The 21,536-nt window shown below is 42.0% G+C and overlaps 1 protein-coding gene across 2 annotated transcripts in view; it reads right to left on the reverse strand.

Annotated features, from left to right (window-relative positions):
- The window catches only part of ERBB3 (erb-b2 receptor tyrosine kinase 3), an 81,594-nt gene that overhangs the window by 22,518 nt on the left and 37,540 nt on the right, over positions 1 to 21,536 (reverse strand). The window contains exons 1-4 of one of the 2 annotated variants that reach the window (XM_077297541.1): positions 17,334 to 17,351; positions 16,477 to 16,628; positions 12,498 to 12,684; positions 9,706 to 9,831 (exon numbers count right to left, since the gene is read on the reverse strand). In XM_077297541.1, the coding sequence (XP_077153656.1) occupies positions 9,706 to 9,831; positions 12,498 to 12,684; positions 16,477 to 16,614 (451 nt within the window). In that variant the 5' untranslated portion in view covers positions 16,615 to 16,628; positions 17,334 to 17,351. Of the gene's footprint in view, positions 1 to 9,705; positions 9,832 to 12,497; positions 12,685 to 16,476; positions 16,629 to 17,333; positions 17,352 to 21,536 lie in introns of those variants that run through there. The other variant, XM_077297540.1, reaches the window with a different exon arrangement.

Genomic DNA, 21,536 nt, shown 5'->3' on the forward strand with positions numbered 1-21,536 from the left:
AACTGGTTCTCTATGGGGTTCAGATCAGGTGAACAAGGAAGCCATGTCATTATTTTTGCTTCTTTGAGACCTTTACTGGCCAGCCACACTGTGGAGTAGTTGGAGGCATGTGATGGAGCATTGTCCTGCATGAAAACCATGTTTATCTTGAACGATACCGACTTCTTCCTGTACCACGGCTTGAAGAAGTTGTCTTCCAGAAACTGGCAGTAGGTCTGGGAGTTGCTTCACTCCATCCTCAACCCGAAAAGGTCCCACAAGTTCATCTTTGATGATACCAGCCCATACCAGTACCCCACCTCCACCTTGCTGGCGTCTGAGTCGGAGTGGCTCTCTCTGCCCTTTACTGATCCAGCCTCTGGCCCATCCATCTGGCCCATCAAGAGTCAACTCTCATTTCATCAGTCCATAAAACCTTTGAAAAGTCAGTCTTAAGATATTTCTTGGCCCAGTCTTGACGTTTTATCTTATGTTTCTTGTTCAAAGGTGGTCGTTTTTCAGCCTTCCTTACATTGGCCATGTCCCTGAGTATCACACACCTTGTGCTTTTTGTTACTCCAGTAACGTTGCAGCTCTGAAATATGGCAAAACTGGTGGCAAATGGCATCTTGGCAGCTTCATGCTTGATTTTCCTCAATTCATGGGCAGTTATTTCGCACCTTTTTTGCCCAACACGCTTCTTGCGACCCTGTTGGCTATTTGCCATGAAACGCTTGACTGTTCGGTGATCACGCTTCAAAAGTTTGGCAATTTCAAGACTGCTGCATCCCTCTGCAAGACATCTCACAATTTTGGACTTTTCAGAGCCCGTCAAATCTCTCTTCTGATCCATTTTGCCAAAGGAAAGGAAGTTGCCTAATAATTAAGCACACCTTAAATAGGATTTTGATGTCATTAGACAACACCCCTCCTCATTACAGAGATGCACATCACCTGATTTACTTAATTGGCAGTTGGCTCTCAAGCCTGAACAGCTTGGAGTAGGACAACATGTATAAAAAGTATCATGTGATCAAAATACAACTTGCCTAATAATTCTGCACACAGTGTATATATATATATATATATATATATATATATATATATATATATATATATATATATATATATATATATATATATATATATATACAGTGCCTACAAGTAGTATTCAACCCCCTGCAGATTTAGCAGGTTTACACATTTGGAATTAACTTGGCATTGTGACATTTGGACGGTAGATCAGCCTGGAAGTGTGAAATGCACTGCAGCAAAAAAGAATGTTATTTCTTTGTTTATTTTTTTTTTAAATTGTGAAAAGTTTTTTCAGAGGGTCATTTATTATTCAACCCCTCAACCCACCAGAATTCTGTTTGGTTCCCCTAAAGTATTAAGAAGTAGTTCAGGCACAAAGAACAATGAGCTTCACATGTTTGGATTAATTATCTCTTTTTCCAGCCTTTTCTGACTATTTAAGACCCTCCCCAAACTTGTGAACAGCACTCATACATGGTCAACATGGGAAAGACAAAGGAGCATTCCAAGGCCATCAGAGACAAGATCGTGGAGGGTCACAAGGCTCTCAAGGGGTACAAAACCCTTTCCAAGGAGTTGGGCCTACCTGTCTCCACTGTTGGGAGCATCATCCGGAAGTGGAAGGCTTATGGAACTACTGTTAGCCTTCCACGGCCTGGACAGCCTTTGAAAGTTTCCTCCCGTGCCGAGGCCAGGCTTGTCCGAAGAGTCAAGGCTAACCCAAGGACAACAAGGAAGGAGCTCCGGGAAGATCTCATGGCAGTGGGGACATTGGTTTCAGTCAATAGCATAAGTAACGTACTCCACCGCAATGGTCTCCGTTCCAGACGAGCCCGTAAGGTACCTTTACTTTCAAAGCGTCATGTCAAGGCTCGTCTACAGTTTGCTCATGATCACTTGGAGGACTCTGAGACTGACTGGTTCAAGGTTCTCTGGTCTGATGAGACCAAGATCGAGATCTTTGGTGCCAACCACACATGTGACATTTGGAGACTGGATGGCACTGCATACGACCCCAAGAATACCATCCCTACAGTCAAGCATGGTGGTGGCAGCATCATGCTGTGGGGCTGTTTCTCAGCCAAGGGGCCTGGCCATCTGGTCCGCATCCATGGGAAGATGGCTAGCACGGCCTACCTGGAGATTTTGGCCAAGAACCTCCGCTCCTCCATCAAGGATCTTAAGATGGGTTGTCATTTCATCTTCCAACAAGACAACGACCCAAAGCACACAGCCAAGAAAACCAAGGCCTGGTTCAAGAGGCAAAAAATCAAGGTGTTGCAGTGGCCTAGTCAGTCTCCTGACCTTAACCCAATTGAAAACTTGTGGAAGGAGCTCAAGATTAAAGTCCACATGAGACACCCAAAGAACCTAGATAACTTGGAGAAGATCTGCATGGAGGAGTGGGCCAAGATAACTCCAGAGACCTGTGCTGGCCTGATCAGGTCTTATAAAAGACGATTATTAGCTGTAATTGCAAACAAAGGTTATTCCACAAAATATTAAACTTAGGGGTTGAACAATAATTGACCCACACTTTTATGTTTAAAATTTATAAAAATTTAACTGAGCAACAAAACTTTTTGGTTTGTAAGATTTATGCATCTGTTAATAAATCCTGCTCTTGTTTGAAGTTTGAAGGCTCTAACTTATTTGCATCTTATTAAACCTGCTAAATCTGCAGGGGGTTGAATACTACTTGTAGGCACTGTATATATATATATATATATATATATATATACACACACTTATCACTCTGTCGATACATGGAATTCGAAATTCATGTAAGCTGCTCAGTAAATTGCCAGCGTCCTCGCTACTTCTACTTCTTCTTCCTTTAAGTTGCGCCGTAGGTACTCCATGGACCAGACATTGTTTTGTTTTTCAGCACATCCCAAAGACTGAGACCGAGAACTCGAGATACCAGTGACCAACAATGGAGATTTAATTTGATTATGAGATAGTTTGATGATGCACAAATTATTTTTATAACAGAGTGGTTCACATATGTCAGATTTCACCCAACTTTCACTGTGGAGTCTGCACCTACAGCCGTATGAAATCCATGTCCCATAATGTGAGGGGAGGGAGGCTACAACCAGTTCACACACAACAGAAAGTTTCCATGTGCACAGCAAAAGGAAACTTTCTGAAGAAACAGTCATCAGATTTTAATCCACATCAGAGTGGTTACAACATTGTACGTGGCTTAAAATCCGTTCCATACATCTGAATGAGCGAATTTGTTCAGACCTCACTAAGATATATTAGTGACAAGATATTTGTCATGTGTGATCATATTCTTAGTTTGTAAAATCAGAGATGTGTCCGCTGTCAGCACAAAATACATAAATGACCGGCAGCCACGTGTAGCTCAGTCCAGCCAAGAAAATAAGCATCCTTGATGCCTGTCCTATAATACCTGGAACATCTGATAGATCTACTGGCCTGGAGTAATGGACAGGGTCAACTGTTACTTACTCTGTCCCTAAACTACAGTCTACGCACCGCACAGAGCGCCTCACCAACCAGCTGGTGTCAGTGACACTTTTTTAGGGCTTTTGTACTATGTTTTAATAATAAAAAAAAGTCTCTTGAGCGTCTTGTAAAGTGTTTGTATTAAAGCAGAAATACAACTGGCCTCAAGAACCAGGATAAGGATGGCAGAGGTTTTGCCAAAGCAGGGTTTATCTTGGCACCCACATGGCATGAGCTAATATTTGTTAAAAGGGTTTGTAGAGCTGAACTATATGGCACCTAAAACACATTTGTGACTGTCACCGCAGACATACCGTATATGCAGAGTTACACATAATGTGCATAAATGGACAGTGACATCTTATCATGAGCACCGACAAAAATAAACCAGGCAACAATAAGCGATGGCACAGGGGTAACTACAGAATACGTTGCAGAGAGTATAGAATAGATGCTTATGAAGGCTCCAGCGGTAATAACAATGTACTAAGCCGCTGCAAACACTTAAGATTGAGAAACCATTTAAAGCATTCCAGGAAAAATAGTCACTGATCAACTCTAAGACAAATGCTACGTCTTCACAATATAACGGCAGAAGAGAACAAAGGTTAAAGGGGTTGTCCAGGTGGGTAAAAGAAGAAATCTGTTGAAATATTATAATAAGAATTATTTACCTATTCACACTCCCAAAAAATGGTGCCATTACTACGTTGGTCCATGCCAGTCCTGCAGTATTGATGTCACCTTCATTGTTCACGTGACCACTGCAGCCAACTACTGGCCTCAGCAGTAATGTTTGTATGTATGCCAACAGACTCCTCAGTGATTGACTGCAGTGGTCAAGTGAATGATGGATGTGACGTCATAGTTGCAGGAATAGCAGGGACCACCGGAGTTTTGAGGACCTGAATAGGTAAGCAAAGCTTATGTGATTATTATTTTAACACATTTTAAAAGCTCTTTTTAAAAAATTGTAATACAAGGATAACTTTTCTGTATCCCCGCAGTTAGGGCTCATTCTGACGTTATTTTTTGTTTAATGTACGAGAAAAACGATCCTAGTTTCATCAAGGATCTTGCTCCGATTTTCATCGGAATGTCATCCGAGTTTTATAAGAGTTTGCTTTATCTTAGTTTTATCAGATTTTCTTGGATGAGAAAAAAAACTGAAAGTGTGTGCAGCCCCACAGGTTATACTAAGTACAAGTTCTATCCATTAAAATATAAACGAAGAACTTGAACGTGAAAAATACACGTCTAATTGAGCCCTTACTGTTATGACTTTCATATTGGACATGTCGCTTGCTAAAGTGCTTGTCTGATAAATACAACTCCAGTCCATATGCTTTATTATGGCACATGGACTTCTTAGAGGGGTCATCTCTAGGAACCATGCAGCCTCCGGTACTATTTACTCCAATTAACTCTTTATAATTAGATATCGGACCTTCCGAATCCTTAGAGTCAGGAGGCCGCCGTACACATCAGACTGCCAGCCATACCCGCCGATACTGGCAAGCTCAGCTGATGTTAGTATAACCTGTATGGGAGACTTAAGACTTATGTTTCTGACAATGATTACTAGTTAATTATTTTGCAGGTTATTACAGGACCCATTCATTGTAATATCTTTAGGAAGTCGTAAATGACAGTGTTACGCTGTGACAATGGTTACAGTGCTGACACCAGCCATTGTGCATGGTCTCTGTACATGGTCTAGTGTCAGTCATTTTCCGGTTTCCTGTATACTTAGGGTAAACCAATGCTCCAGGTCATTGTGGATGAGGTCTGTGCTTTGTAGTAATGGTATCCTTTGTATGTTCATACTGTGATAATGAGCACCTTTGCCTATGTTTTTGATAAATAGGATCTGTCACCAGTTCATAGTGGCCAGTTTTTGCTCTTATTTTAACCCTGATGCTCATCTGAGTAAGTGTTTGTTTCTTTTAAATCCACCATACAGCTCTACAGACATGGGCACTTTCTATTTAGTAGTAATCCAAATGGTCTTTAAAGGGAACCTGTCACCCCCAAAATGGAAGGTGAGCTAAGCCCATCAGCATCAGGGGCTTATCTACAGCATTCTGTAATGCCAGTTCCCGCTCTGGAGGCTTCAGGAAGATCCCGCCCTGTTTTCTGTATTGTTGTGTTTTTTGTGTAGTTGTTTTGGGTCATGGTGGTTCGAGGTGGTGGGAGGGGTCCTTGGAGTTGGTGCTAGATTGCCCTGGGGGATCCGTCGGGGTACAGATCCTTCAGTTGGTGTAAACTTTGGTTTCAGGTCTGGTGGTTCGGGGGGGGGGGGGGGGATCTTGGCAACGGTGGGCCGGATTCCCAGGTTTTAAGCGGACATGGTCAACCCTTCGGGGTATTTGGTGCTCCCGAGCCTGGGTGGTAGCGGCTGGGAGTAAATTTATGGCATGTTTTTGTCCACTCTCTATTATGGTTGACCACCAGTTTGGAGCTTCAAGGACTCCTCCCTACGTTATTTTACTGTTATTGTATGTTTATAATAAAGGCCACTGTGGCCAATTATTATCCAAGTTTGGAGTCTGTCGTTATTTGGAGTGGGTCATTCGGCGACAAATATGGGGATGTTAAATAAAAGAAGGGGATGATTCCATCTGGGTATCGACCAATAGCAATGTCATAGCCACATCACGCCAGGCATACCAGTCAGAAGAGGCGCCAGGAATGATGGCATCAAAGAGGACCAACGTGACTGCTGAACCAGGGTTGTGTCAATTTTTTGGCTTATCTCTACTATAAATCAACTGCTGTTTTGACCAACAGAGATTTCTTTTGACTCTACCCACCTCCATACACATGCATGCTCTACTATATGGGAAGATTGGGGTAGGCTGAAGTCAGACACTTCTACTGTGGCTTATGTCCTATAGGAAAAAAGAATCAGGAGCCGAGGGCAGAAATCATGTGACCGCAGGTATACAAGTGTATCAAGTGACGCCAGAAAGTTGTATTGTGGCCGGGAATATGCATATGGCGGCCTGTTTCTGGCACAAGGTCAGTGACGGAGGACTTGTAGTTCACGACTGGGCAACCCCTTTAATGATCGCCATATGTAAGCCACTATATTCAGAGATATCACTTAGAGAGAAAGTGCTGGTTTCTCAGGGCAAGAGGCAGCACCATTTCTTGGCACTTAGATGAAGTTTTTAGGTGGGAGAGCTCTCTTACAGTAATTTACATTTCTTGTTGTTATGCCTACATGGATTATTCATATGCTATAATATTAATAAGGGCTCATACCCATCACCGTTAAAAAAATTGGTCTCATGTTGTTCCTGAAATGTCGGACGTGTATCATGCAAGTGACATGCAAATGCAATCCGTATGCAATGCGATTTTTAACATTATCTTTTACATAGAGGAATTCTCTATGTCATTTAAGGATAGTTTTCAATGGATATATTCTTCAATACATAGATATATATATAGATTAGATAGATAGAAATATGTCAGTGAAATATATAATCAGTGCTTTGTGTGTGTAGCTTACTGTACATGTATTTTAGTTTGTATATATATATATATATATACCGTACATCTGAAAGCAATGGTGTGGGATCCCAAAATTGTATTAACCAGCAGAGGGAAAGCCGGCACCTGGGGGCAGATGTTTATAGCCTGGGAAGGGGGTAATACACATGGAGCTTCACAGGCTATTAATATCAGCTCACAACAGCAGACTTAGCCTTTACTGGTTATTAAAATGGAAGACCCAACAAAAAAAATGACGTAGTGTCCCCTTATAATTAAAATAAGAACTAAGAGAACTTCCCCACGGCGTTCGGGCTGACATCAGTGAGGTGAACGGAGTTCATGGTGTATGAACTCTGTACACCTTTCTCACGTTACCGTGAGGCACTGAGTTGCGGTAGCACGCGCACTCCAGTGTCTCTGCAGCCTCTTTTACAGGGGACATGGGCTTCAGAGGATTACCTTCACATCTGACATATCAGGGATATGTACATACGGTATATATATATTCTATGCTATTCAGACAGGTCACGCTGTTATTTTGCTGTACGCGGCAGATGAGACGTCGGGTTTTAAAGGAGATGGGTGAGTAAAAATTGGACGACACACGCATGGTCCGTATGCAGTGCGATTTTTTTCTCTCGCACCCATTGACTTGCATTGGCGAGTCTCATCTGATATACGAGGACAATCGCAGCATGCTGTGATTTTTGTCTCAGTCTGATCTAAGCCGAGAAAAAACTTGCAGTTGAGCACTGAATCATAGAACAACATTAGTCAGAGTGCAAATGAGTATGAGACCTTATACCGAAAGCCACAAGGGACAGCGATGGTTTCAATGTTGGTGTTTTTAAAAATATTTATTGAAATCAAGTTTACTTAGTTACTACTGTTTAACAATTTCCAGTCGCCATGTCATTAGCACCTATGGACTAATGCATACTGATCCTGTAGATGATCTGGGCAAACAGGTGTTTTGATTGTGGACAATTAATTAGTGAAATATGATTTCAGTGATTTGTTTGTCATTTGTGCAATGCAGCGCCAAAGCTGAGGCCTATTATAAAGAAAGCAAACAGAGGTGTGTAGATACGAGCATAGAGTTTCATACATTTGCCCAGGTACCTGACATGGAAACCAAATACACCTTTTGTATAAATCAGTAACATAGGGCGGAGGTTATTTCCCTTAACACGTAGCCCTGCATATGAAGATTTGCACGTTTCTCTATTGAAATCTTTCCCCAGCCAGTTATAATCTTATTGATAAGACATCTGGACTTGGTCCAAGTGAAACTGCCAAGTTCTGAAGTGTACTGGACGCAGACACTTCAGGGATACATAGTAACCGGCTCAGTGTTGTGTATAAACTCCAGGTCTGTACTGTTACCAGTAGATTCCAACGGCTGCCTGTAATAAATGTACTCGCCCCAACGTACTGCCCTCTATGATGCCTGTTTTCCACAGAAATCTTTCTAGCAACAATAAGCCTTGTCGGACTCATTTCCATGTAATGAATGTATGAATGGATGTATCCTAAAAGTCTAGTTTATTTTTTAAATTCTATTTTGATAAATTTAAATATATTTTTATTTAATAAAAAAAAAAAATCACTTTTGTTTTATTTTTAAAGCAGTGCTGTCTTGTTTCCAGTAATGTATTTAAAATTGTATAATATATGTTCAGATTTTGGAGGTGCTTAGTTTGCTAACGATCTGTGTTTTAGCTTCTATGGACCCTTTTCAGGACTATAAAACAGACATCCACTGAACTCTTTTGTATAACAATACTACTCTATCATATTCTGCTAAAGTCTCCTCTCAGACTTTTATGCCATATCTACAGGATCACTATAAATCTAATAGATGCAGGTCCCACCTGGGAACAGCAATTATTTTAAAGGGAATCTGTCAGAAGATTTTTGCTAAGTAGTCTGAGGGAACCATGATGTAGGAGCTGAGACCCTGATTCCAGCGGTGTGTCACTTACTAGGCTGTGTGCTGTTGCTTCAATAAAATCAGTGTTTTATCAGCAGGAGATTATCACTATATGACTAGGTGTCGCGTGCCATCTAGTCCTCCGGCTCTGTGTATTTACGCCCCCACCACTGATTGGCAGCTTTTTGTCAATATACCGTGTTCATAGAAAACGATTCATCAATAGTTTGAGTGGGGTTATACAGGGCTCAGCATTCAGAGCACTACTACATCTGCAGAAGATAAAACAGCGATTTTATTACAACTGTTGCATCCAGTAAACTAAGTGATACATCACTGGAATCATGGTTTCCGTCCCTATACCATGGGGCTATCAAATGAGATCGCAAAACCCCGGTGACAGATTCCCTTCAATAAAGGAGCTCGGCCTCACCTGCGTCTATTAGACATTTTTGGCAGATCCACTGATATATGTTTTAAATATCCGACATATAGACCCATTAAAGTCCACAATGCAATATATTTAATTTTCATACAGATATAATATTAATAAATTAATAATTTCATATATATATATATTATGGTCCTGATTTACGGTAGGTATTGTAGATCATAAGGGTGCGTTGGAAGCGTTTTCATTGTTTTTCTTTATGTGATAGAAAATAATAAAGCTTATAGGCAACAGTTAAAAAAAGATGAAAGTTAAGTAAAGCCAGTGCGTTCTATAAATCAATCTGCATGTGACATAAGTGGGAATCATCCAGCCGAGCAGAACTTACAGTTTGCAGCATTGTCGCTAATTTCTACTTGAGCCTTTGGATCTCGTATGATGTCTTTCCAGTCAATGGTATCGGTGTAACACAGCTGCTCATTCTTAGTTATATGAACGCCTCCCGCTAGAATCTCTGAAAACGGGCACAATAGGAAACAGTGACATTAATATAGTGTGAAGGGTGCCATATTGGGAGTGCGCTGCAAACAGGTGTACATTAGGATAGTCTGTATCCACCAAGCTGTGCATAGAAGTGTTGACATTTTAATTTGTTCTGTTCGTATGGGAAAAAATGTATGCTCCTTTGTGAACAGGTTTTGTTTGCTAAAGTTTCAAACCAGTATAACCAGTGCACTTATCCAAAGATAGAGACGTGCTCTTATTTTATCTATTTGTTCGATAGAGCCAAAAACACAATAGTGCTGGCACAGCTCCACTAGTAGTAAAGCAATGAATACTAAAACAAAAGTCGAAAGTCCAGAAGGGTTTTTCTCAGGCGGGAATGTGGAAGGAGCATGTAGAGGGGTCAACAATAGGGGCTGTACAGCTAGTCTGACTAATAGGACTGGCCACATGGAAGCTGGAGGAGTTGATTGCCAATGACAGAGTTTATTGTAGGAGGCTCTCCCCACTCGGCAAGTCAGCTTGTCCCCTCAATCAGCGGCTGCTCTGGGAACGCAGATTATTTTTGGAACAATTGTCTTTTTTTTTTCTTCCCCCGACCCCTGAAAATCACAACAGTTGAATTAATCCTTTTAATTCTCCCAAGCTCTAATTGACAGAGAGTGATAGACGCCTGAGAGGTTCTCAATGCAACTACAGTCTAACGAGGGAAGGCTAAATCCAATTGTAGCTCTACATGTAGATCAGAAGAACCTTATTGTACTGACGAGGTTGGGGATTTTTTTGCTCTTTAAAGGACGCTGAATGTATGAGAAAAGTCTAAAGGTCCCTGTATCACTTCTTCTAAGGTTGGCCCATTAAACGCCTCATTTACACACTATAGACATAGCGTAAAATAAAACTTTGTGGTCTAAAGGTACCTTCACACTAAACGACTTTGCAACGATAACGATAGCGATCCGTGACGTTGCAGCGTCCTGGATAGCGATATCGTTGTGTTTGACACGCAGCAGCGATCTGGATCCTGCTGTGATATCGCTGGTCGTTGCTGAAAGTCGAGAACTTTATTTGGTCGTCAGATCGGCGTGTATCGTCGTGTTTGACAGCAAAAGCAACGATGCCAGCAATGTTTTACAATGGTAACCAGGGTAAATATCAGGTTACTAAGCGCAGGGCCGCGCGTAGTAACCCGATATTTACCCTGGTTACCATTGTAAAAGTAAAAAAAAAAAACACTACATACTCACCCTCTGATGTCTGTCACGTCCCCCGGCGTCCGCGCTGCTGCTCAGAGCTTCCTGCACTGAATGTGTCAGTGCCGGCCGTAAAGCAAAGCACAGCGGTGACGTCACCGCTGTGCTTTCCGGCTGGCGCTTACACAGTGCAGAGAAGCACAGCGCCGGGGGACGTGGCAGACACCAGAATGTAAGTATGTACTGTTTTTTTTACTTTTACACTGGTAACCAGGGTAAACATCGGGTTACTATGCGCGGCCCTGCGCTTAGTAACCCGATGTTTACCCTGGTTACCCGGGGACTTCGGGATCGTTGGTCGCTGGAGAGCTGTCTGTGTGACAGCTCTCCAGCGACCACACAGCGACGCTGCAGCGATCGGCATCGTTGTTGATATCGCTGCAGCGTCGCTTAATGTGACGGTACCTTTAGGGTACCGTCTCACAGTGGCATTTTGATCGCTACGATGACACGATCCGTGACGTTCCAGCGATATCCATACGATCTCGCTGTGTCTGACACGCAGCAGCGATCAGGGACCCCGCTGAGAATCGTACGTCGTAGCAGATCGTTTGAAACTTTCTTTCGTCGCTGGATCTCCCGCTGTCATCGCTGGGTTGGTGTGTGTGACACCGATCCAGCGATGTGTTCGCTTGTAACCAGGGTAAACATCGGGTTACTAAGCGCAGGGCTGCGCCTAGTAACCCGATGTTTACCCTGGTTACCATTGTAAATGTAAAAAAAAACAAACACTACATACTCACCTTCTGATGTCTGTCACGTCCACTGCCGGAGGCTTCCCGCACTGACTGTTAGCGCCGGCCGTAAAGTAAAAGCAGAGCACAGCGGTGACGTCACCGCTGTGCTGTGCTTTACGGCCGGCACTGACATAGTCAGTGTGGGAAGCCGCCGGCGGTGGACGTGACAGACATCAGAAGGTGAGTATGTAGTGTTTGGTTTTTTTTACATTTACAATGGTAACCAGGGTAAACATCGGGTTACTAAGCGCGGCCCTGCGCTTAGTAACCCGATGTTTACCCTGGTTACCCGGGGACTTCGGCATCGTTGGTCGCTGGAGAGCTGTCTGTGTGACAGCTCTCCAGCGACCACACAACGACTTACCAACGATCACGGCCAGGTCGTATCGCTGGTCGTGATCGTTGGTAAATAGTTTAGTGTAACGGTACCCTTAGTAGTACAGCTCATTCCAATTCTAATGTAAAGGACTGAGCTGAGGTACCAGACACATCCCATGGAGGTTTTCTCTGAAAATAGCAGTACGTCAGTATTGCTTCTAATCGCAGGTTTACGTTTTTATCTTATTTTTTAATTTGGTTTTCATTGCTCGTATATGCAGTGATCGATCCATCAGTGTTGGGAGATGTAACACTCTACAAGACTACCATTTATCTGCTATGCATGGGTCCTCTAACCAGAGACGTACCTGTCAGATGGTGGAAGCTTAGCTTCTGGATACCACGGGTGCCATTAACCTGATTATTAAGTATCATGTAAAGTGAATACTTGTCTTCATACAGGCTCTGTCCACGAATGACCCGCAGGTTGTCCAGTGGCAAATAGGTAAAAATATTCAAGGCAATCAGCACGTATCCAGTCACTTCACGTATGGACTGAAAGTAAAGAAGAGAAATGCGCCTTACTTCCAATAAATCACATCTAAATTTATCACAATAAAATCATTGACTACAATGCAGATATTATGTCCATGAAAACAACCATGGACTCAAATGAATAGGTAATATTAACTATTAATTTCTCTTTAAAGATTAATTTTAAAATGTTTTTTTTCCTACAAATAAAAAAACCTCTTTATCCTTGAACCAAAAAAAAATACTTCAGTAGGACAACACACAGTCCCCATGATAGTGACCTTTTCACTTTAAAAATTGTAATGTAAAAAAAAAAAAACACAAAATATCAAGTCAGCATTGTGCCCAGTAGAAGATGGCAGCCAGGACAATGAATTAAGGATTGCAGGTATGTTTTTGACCATGTAGTTCATAAATCCAATGTTGTCCCCTGGCTATATATATATATATATACACTGCTCAAAACAAATAAAGGGAACTCTAAAATACCACATCCTAGAAATCTCTGAATGAAATATTCCTGTTGCAAATTTTTATTCATTGCATAGTGGAATGTATTCAGCACAATAAAACATAACAATTATCAATGTAAATCAAAATGAATATCCCATGGAAGTCTGGAGTTGGAATGATGCTCAAAATAAAAGTGGAAAATCAAGTTACAGGCTGATCCAACTTCAGTGGAAGTGCCTCATGACAAGGAAAAGATGCTCAGTATTGTGTGTGGCCTCCACGTGCCTGTATGACCTCCCTACTGTACAACTCCTGGGCATGCTCCTGATGAGGCGGCGGATGGTCTCCTGAGGGATCTTCTCCCAGACCTGGACTAAAGCATCCGCCAGCTCCTGGACAGTCTGTGGTGCAATGTGACGTTGGTGGATGGAGCAAGACATGATGTACCAGATGTGCTCAATCGGATTCAGGTCTGGGGAACGGGCAGGCCAGTCCATAGCTTCAATGCCTTCATCTTGCAGGAACTGCTGACACACTCCAGCCACATGAGGTCTGGTATTGTCCTGCATTAGGAGGAACCCATGGCCAACCGCACCAGCATATGGTCTCAAAAGGGGTCTGAGGATCTCATTTCGGTACCTAATGGCAGTCAGGCTACCTCTGGCGAGCACATGGAGGGCTGTGCGGCCCTCCAAAGAAATGCCACAACACCATTACTGACCCACGGCCAAACCGGTCATGCTGAAGGATGTTGCAGGCAGCAGATCACTCTCCACGGTATCTCTAGACTCTGTCAGGTCTGTCACATGTGCTCAGTGTGAACCTGCCTTCATCTATGAAGAGCACAGGGCCCCAGTGCCGAGTTTGCCAATCCTGGTGTTCTGTGGCAAATGCCAAACATCTTGCACGGTGTTGGGCTGTGAGCACAACCCCCATCTGTGGACATTGGGCCCTCAGACCATCCTCATGGAGTCGGTTTCTAACAGTTTGTGCAGACACATGCACATTTGTGGCCTGCTGGAGGTCATTTTGCAGGGCTCTGGCAGTGTTCCTCCTTGCACAAAGGCAGAGGTAGCGAGCCTGCTGCTGGGTTGTTGCCCTCCTACGGCCCCCTTCACGTCTCCTGGTGTACTGGCCTGTCTCCTGCTAGCGCCTCCGGCCTCTGGTCACTACGCTGACAGAGAGCAAACCTTCTTGCCACAGCTCGCATTGATGTGCCATCCTGGATGAGCTGCACTACCTGAGCCACTTGTGTGGGTTGTAGAGTCCGTCTCATGCTACCACGAGTGTGAAAGCACAACCAACATTCAAAAGTGACCAAAACATCAGCCAGAAAGCATTGGTACTGAGATGTGGTCTGTGGTCCCCACCTGCAGAACCACTCCTTTATTGAATGTGTCTTGATAATTGCCAATAATTTCCATCTGTTGTCTATTCCATTTGCACAACAGCATGTGAAATTGATTGTCAAACAGTGTTCTCCTAAGTGGACAATTTGATTTCACAGAAGTTTGATTTACTTGCAGTTATACTCTGTTGTTTAAGTGTTCCCGTTATTTTTTTGAGCAGTGTGTATATATATATATATATATATATATATTTTGTCCTCAGAGAACAGACACATGGCTACAGGTGCTGTTGCACTTCCTGGCATGGTTCATGTCCGAAGACTGGAAATACCAGAATCCTAGGCAATCTGGCAGGATAAGTGTTTTCTGAAGAACTATGGAAATATGTTTTTTCTTTTCCCTGTTCTTTGTTTCTTGTTTTTTTTCATGAACAGTTATATGTTTCCTCAAAATGAACCACAACTTATAGCTGTTTTCTCCGCCACTCACCTGACATGAACAACTTCAGTTTTGACTGAATTTAAAAAAAACACTGTGGGGGACACAGCGCTGATATCAGAGGAAAAGAAAGAAAGAAAGTAAGTGGTGCCTGTCATGTATAACATTCATTTTATGCTGTACTTTGTGGCTATCAATAAAGGTTTGGCCAGTAAGGGCAAGTTCTTTAAAGGGTTATTTCTAAAATAAAAAGTTACACTCAGATAGGATAGAGGATAACTTACTAATCGCTGGTGGTTTGGCTACTGGGCCATCTAGCTATCCAGAGAATGGGGTTTTGGATGCCAAGAACTGGATTCTACAGAGCCCCACTTTGTGGTGTATATACTTGATCTGCAGCTCCAGTCATTTGTCTATGGGACTTGACTTTCTCCAGCAGTACCATAGACAACAACTTTTTATTTTGGGAGTATCCCCTTAAAGAATGATAGGCATCCTTGTTGCTAGATAGGGCATTAATGCCGACAGCTATTCTGACCGACCATATATTACCAAGTGATTCATCTGAATTGAATCTTGTAGAACACATTTTAGTATTTTTCCCAATTAGTTAAAATGTTGAGATTTTCTTTGAAGAGGTATTTCAACAAAATACATTTATGGTGTCTATTGGTGGTTGTGTATGTCCGGCATCTTCTCCTTAATTTTCTACCCCTTTACTGCAGGGTTCTTATGAGTAACAAAGAACATTGGGTCCTTCTTCTGTGATTCTTACACTATGGCTGGTCCGAACAACGAAAGCAATTGTTACCATCCACCTCTCGTGTCTCCCCTTTATCCTCATAGTCTGTAAGCCCGGGAGCAGGGCCCTCACTCCTCTTGGTATCTGTCTTGATCTGTGTTTATTGTTATGCTGTAATGTCTATTGTACAAATCCCCTCTATAATTGTAAAGCGCTGCGGAATATGTTGGCGCTATATAAATAAAAATTATTATTATTATTATTTGATTAATGAGACTTCCAGTTGTTAGACATCTATCAGACAGTTATGGAATTTCAAGTGGAAATAGCCCTAAAACTCCACTAAACAGAACTCAGGGCATGAAATCTCTAATTATGTAAATGAGCAATGAGAATAAAAACATGTCATTATTAGCTGGTGAACAGATGCTAAACCCCTGGAATGCAGCCTTTGTGTTTAGGGCAAGGTTGGCCATGTTCTCTTGTAGTAGCAGGAAGCCTCTCCCATTTACTGCAATACTTTACCTCCTAAACTCTGTGGGTGGAATAGGGAGGGTAAACCAGTTGTGCAATAATCAGGGGAATCGGCCGGTTAAACAGGACAGGCTGGAGCCACATTCCAATGACAGACGCATTGAACTCACAGATCGCACCATTTGCTAACAAGAAAATGACATCTGTGATGGAGGCGCTCAGTGGATATCACAAGATGTGTGTTATTTCAACGTGCCGGCTGATTACGATCTACTGCATATTGCATAAGAACAAGCTGAAAAGAAAACATTGGTCTCTATATAACAGTCCCCATATGATCACCGAGGTGTATATTACCTTTAAGAAGGATAAATCTTTGTTGTTCTCAACCAGCACAATCTCAAGATTTCCCATGACAATATGGCAGTTGTTGTACGTGTTCTTTAAGGTATGATGCTGGTACTCTGCCTCGCCAGTTACACTCAGTCCGTTCATTGTGCCAGTGCAGACTGCAGAAGAAAGAGATGCGATAAGGAAACGCACCGAGGCAACCGATACATAAAATACAGGGGGTTCCGCAACAACATATACTTTCTGGTGCTGTCTTATGCCAATGCCACCCATCCCAAGACAGGAAGGACTAATAATCCCTGCATCCTTTCAGTCTGGTGTATTAGAGAGGGACCATAAGACACTGTAGAAGACGGATCATATAAGCTATTCATGAAGAGAAGAGATTGAGACAACCAGTTTGGCACAAGCCCTCAATTTTCGGGATTCTGTGAAGCTCAAATGACTTTCCACTCTTCTGCAGAAGTAGACTGAAGATTTGTAAAAACTCTGAATTTCAGTTTCTATGTATAAAAGTGAGAAATATTTGCAGCAAACTGTTAAAAGGACCCTGCTGGCAAGTTTTTTTTTCACATATGACAGCAGTGGTATGGTGGTATAGTCACTTATCTCCTGATAAAAATGATACCGTTTTCATAGCGATCAGATGTGCCAGTCCTGAGAAATGAAACATATAAGCCATAAGCAAATGAGTCTGGAAATGCACTGGGGGAGTGTCAATGCACTTGGATGACTTTGTGACACGCCCCCAATGCATTTCCAGCCTGATCTGCATATGGCTTCTGCACTAGATTTCTCATGATGTGCTCTCTACAATAAGAGGTATCATTTCTATTGGAACGCAAGCACCGAAACAGACATACCTCCACTTCCAAATGTAAAGACAAACTAACAGGTTCCCTTTAGTTATACTCTTTATTATCTGCAAAATAAAATAAAGACTCCAACAAGAAATGAGCATTGGAACATTTTTGTCTGTTTCACAATATGTCCAAGAATACTGTGAGATAAAACATAATACAATATAGCACACCATAGTTACATTTTAACTTTGAAGATAATCTCAATTTTTACAAGTGGTTTATGGATCTGCTCTTTGGAGCATGCAAGAGGGATTAGAGTGTGGATAATAAACGGCTGCTTCACAGTAAAAGGTAGAAAGCTTCAGCCGGTAAGAAAGCAATAAACATTTGAAAAATGGAGGGAGGACACGTCCAATGTGCCATTAAACAAGCGGCTTCACACGTACATGATGATTGTACCTTCCCAGGATCAAAACAGATGATCCCATGCTAGTGAAATGTCTCTGTGCGTAACGAGCCGGCTCAGACCGATCTTATACATACTGCGATTCATCTGATTGGCCAGAAATGTGTCTCATGCTAAGGCTATAACCATAAGATATCTGGCAAAGGATTTATTAAGGATCTGCTGGCTTTCCTGTCTGTTTGAATATGTACTTCCATTCTCTATGAAAATACCATTCTGGATCATCATTTCCTAGGTGAAAATCTATGGTGTTCCTCCTGGAAATGTATGAATAAACTGATAGGTAGGCATTACTCTTCCCTATTCATGCTCATGCACCTTCTACAACTCATTCAGATGACTAAGGATGACAGCCAAACCAGAATCTCAACTTGCAGACATGGTAATTTGGGGGTATTGACCCTCCTCAGTGCAAAATATGATTTGGCTAGATGAGAGGCTTAATCTAAGGGGTAACATTTCTCCTTATGGAGAGTGACATGCCAGGCCTGGTATGTCAGTATGAGGAGGATTATATGCCATGCACTGCTCTCCTCTGGTAAATTAGATATGCAAGTTGCCACTTCAATGAGGAAGAGGACTAGAACGCTAGTGCCACCTATTGGAAGTAGCAATCCTAAAAGTCAATATCGACCCTTTAACGAGCCTGGCATACCAGTCCTGGCATGTCATTCTACAGGAGAAGAAATATTACTCCTTAGATCCCAGTTTTAAGCCTCTCACCTAGCAAAAGCAGATATCATACTTTGCACTGATGAGGGGCAACACCCCGAAACACTGTCTGAAAATTGAGATTGTGGTTTGGCTTTTATCATGTGGCAGGGATCGTCAAAGGGTTGATAATAACTGTTAGGATTGCTACGTCCAATAGATAACACTACAATTCTATCCCTCTTCCTCTCTGAAGAGGCAATTTGCATATTACGAGACCATGTAGCGCATGTATATGTTCTTACTGGATGGCCCTATATGGAACAGTATAGTGCACTGCTTTATTTCATACAGACAAAAATGGTGCACCCTGATGTATACTGGTCAGACAGAGACTAAATGGATAAGTTTAGGCCCGGCGCACATTGCAATAAAAAATGGCTTCTCTAAAAACAAGAATGGAGGAATTTACACTTTACAGAATTCTTGCACCTTTGCTCTAAGAAGCAAGTTAGAGATTTCTTCAGTGTTGTGTAGCCACCTACTAGAAGTTAACCAACTATCTGACCTGCCCAGTGATTGAGGTCAATGCTCAGTAGGACAAGCCTACCAGTCTGACACGCACCCACAACATTAGGTCATTTAGTAGAGAAATTGTCCGGTATATTGTGTTTTTACAGCTGTGTATGGTACATTTCCCAGCTGCAGGTCTATGGAGTAAAACAAATGGGCCATTTTACACACAAATATTTTTTACAATCCTAAACAATATAGGTACACAGTCTAATTATGGAAATGGCCCCCTTGTATTTGGCCCCCATTTACTCTTCATTTTTTCTTTGCTCTTGTTAATACTGAAAAAAAATATGAGAGAAGCTCAATGACAGATAGGGGCGATTTTCCCCTCCAGACGTAGAAATGGGAAAGGTCAGACATTAGAAAGGATCCAAACAAACCCAAGAACATTGACAATCGTCCAAGCCATGCTGCCCCCGCCTCTGCCTATCCTGGAGAGAATGGCTTCTCTCTGTGCCGGACACAATGTGTCCTTCTCTGCAGCTGGACACAGCATCTCATTGTGCCTCGGGCAGGAATTTAATGGGGGACTCTAAGGGCAGGGTCCTTAAAGGAGGGAGATTTGGATTCAAACAGTCATGTATTTCTTAAAACTCTAAAATACTGAATATTCACTAGTATTGCTCAATGTGCCACTTGTATTATGCACACGCATGTACAGAACATGTACGCAGCTTTCGCTGTACGAGACACATCCATGTACTGATGATGGACATGTGTTCCTCCATCAGTGTCACATATAACAGTCTACATCACTGTTACACAATCACATACTTATTACATTTAACAAAAAGCCTTTGTAAAAGTCAAAATTTAATTATAAGTCACCATTGTTAGATAGATAGATGATAGATAGGTAATAGATAGATGATAGATAGATAGATAGATAGATAGATAGATGATAGTTAATAGATACATACAAAGGTAGATGGATAATTCAAGAAAATTTGGCAGCACTCCAAAAACAAAAAACGGGTGCAATAAAACCTCTAAGGCTACGTTCACACTAGCGTTGTGCGCCGCTGCGTCGGCGACGCAACGCACAACGCACGCAAAAACGCGGCAAAACGCACGCAAAAACGCTGCGTTTTGCGACGCATGCGTCGGTTTTTGCCGAAAATCGGACGCAAGAAAAATGCAACTTGTTGCGTTTTCTTGGTCCGACGCTTGCGGCAAAAAAGACGCATGTGTGGCACAACGCAACAAAAAAAAACGCATGCGTCCCCCATGTTAAGTATAGGGGGCGCATGACGCATGCGTCGCCGCTGCGTCGCCGACGCAAACCCGACGCACATTAGCTTAACGCTAATGTGAACGTAGCCTTAAGGTGATGTCCAAACCTCCAAAGTAGAAAATCAGGCAAAGGAAGGCAGAGAAATCTGCCGAAAACGTTGCTGATAATGGATCAGTAAAGCCACGGTTTTTCATTTTGATTTTTGGAGTGCTGCCTGTTTTTTTCCGATTTTCTAGATAGATAGACAGACAGACAGATAGATAGATAAAAATTCAAAAAAGAGGGCATCACTCCATATCCTTAATGAAAATGTGCATGATTTAGTCAACCCACATGTCTGGGCGACGTTTCGGCTCTGGATGAGCCTTTCCCAATCATTGGACAGGTTGCCAGGGGCCTTGCACCCGAAGATAAGTAAAACAGTGTGCTGTTCCTATTTTTATTACTAGATAGATAGATAGATAGATAGATAGATAGATATGGGATAGATAGATAATAGATAGATAGATATGGGATAGATACATAATAGATAAATAGATAGATGTGGGATAGATAGATAGATAGATAGATAGATAGATAGATAGATAGATAGATAGATAGATAGATAGATAGATAGATAGATAGATACGGTAGATAGATACTAAATATTTTCATCCCCCATTTGACATCGGCCCTGATGTCTTCATAAAAAATTGTAGGCAATAGAAACTCAACCGCAGTGAAGCCTTCAAAAGCATTTAACCCCCTTATTACAATAAACCCACTGAACGAACAAAACATCTGTTTTGTAGGCCAGTATCTGAGTTTAGTAAGTCATTGACGGGAGGAGTATCAATCAGCGCTATATGGTCATGCCTACAGGCAGAAGAGGGTGAGAGAGGGGGTTCTTCCTGCCAAACCTGTATGTGATCATGATTTACTTTACCAAGTGATGACAACAGGGCCTGGGCTAGAAGTAAAATCTAAATGATTAACGATTAATGTGACTTACACAGAACTACATGAGACAGAAGCTGCAAAATACTCTTAATCTAGAATTCGCCTGGGCTTATGGTGCCCATTGCCGTACACTTTAGCAGCAAAAGTCCACCAGAGTAACATTAGTCAATGAGATTGTCCAACCAAATAAAACTATCCTGAATTGCACTGACAAAAGTAAGTTATACATTGTACTAGTATACTTTAGAATTCCAATGTGACTTGATATTTAACAACTTCACTCCTAGGCAATTTTTTATTTTTTGCGCTTTAGTTTTTACCTCTTCGTCATTCTAAAGAGTCTTAACTTTTTTTATTCTTCCTTCATCACAAGAAGTTTTGGGTTTTTTTGAGGACA

Source organism: Ranitomeya variabilis, chromosome 3, assembly GCF_051348905.1.
Source record: "Ranitomeya variabilis isolate aRanVar5 chromosome 3, aRanVar5.hap1, whole genome shotgun sequence".
Classification (NCBI taxonomy): domain Eukaryota; kingdom Metazoa; phylum Chordata; class Amphibia; order Anura; family Dendrobatidae; genus Ranitomeya; species Ranitomeya variabilis.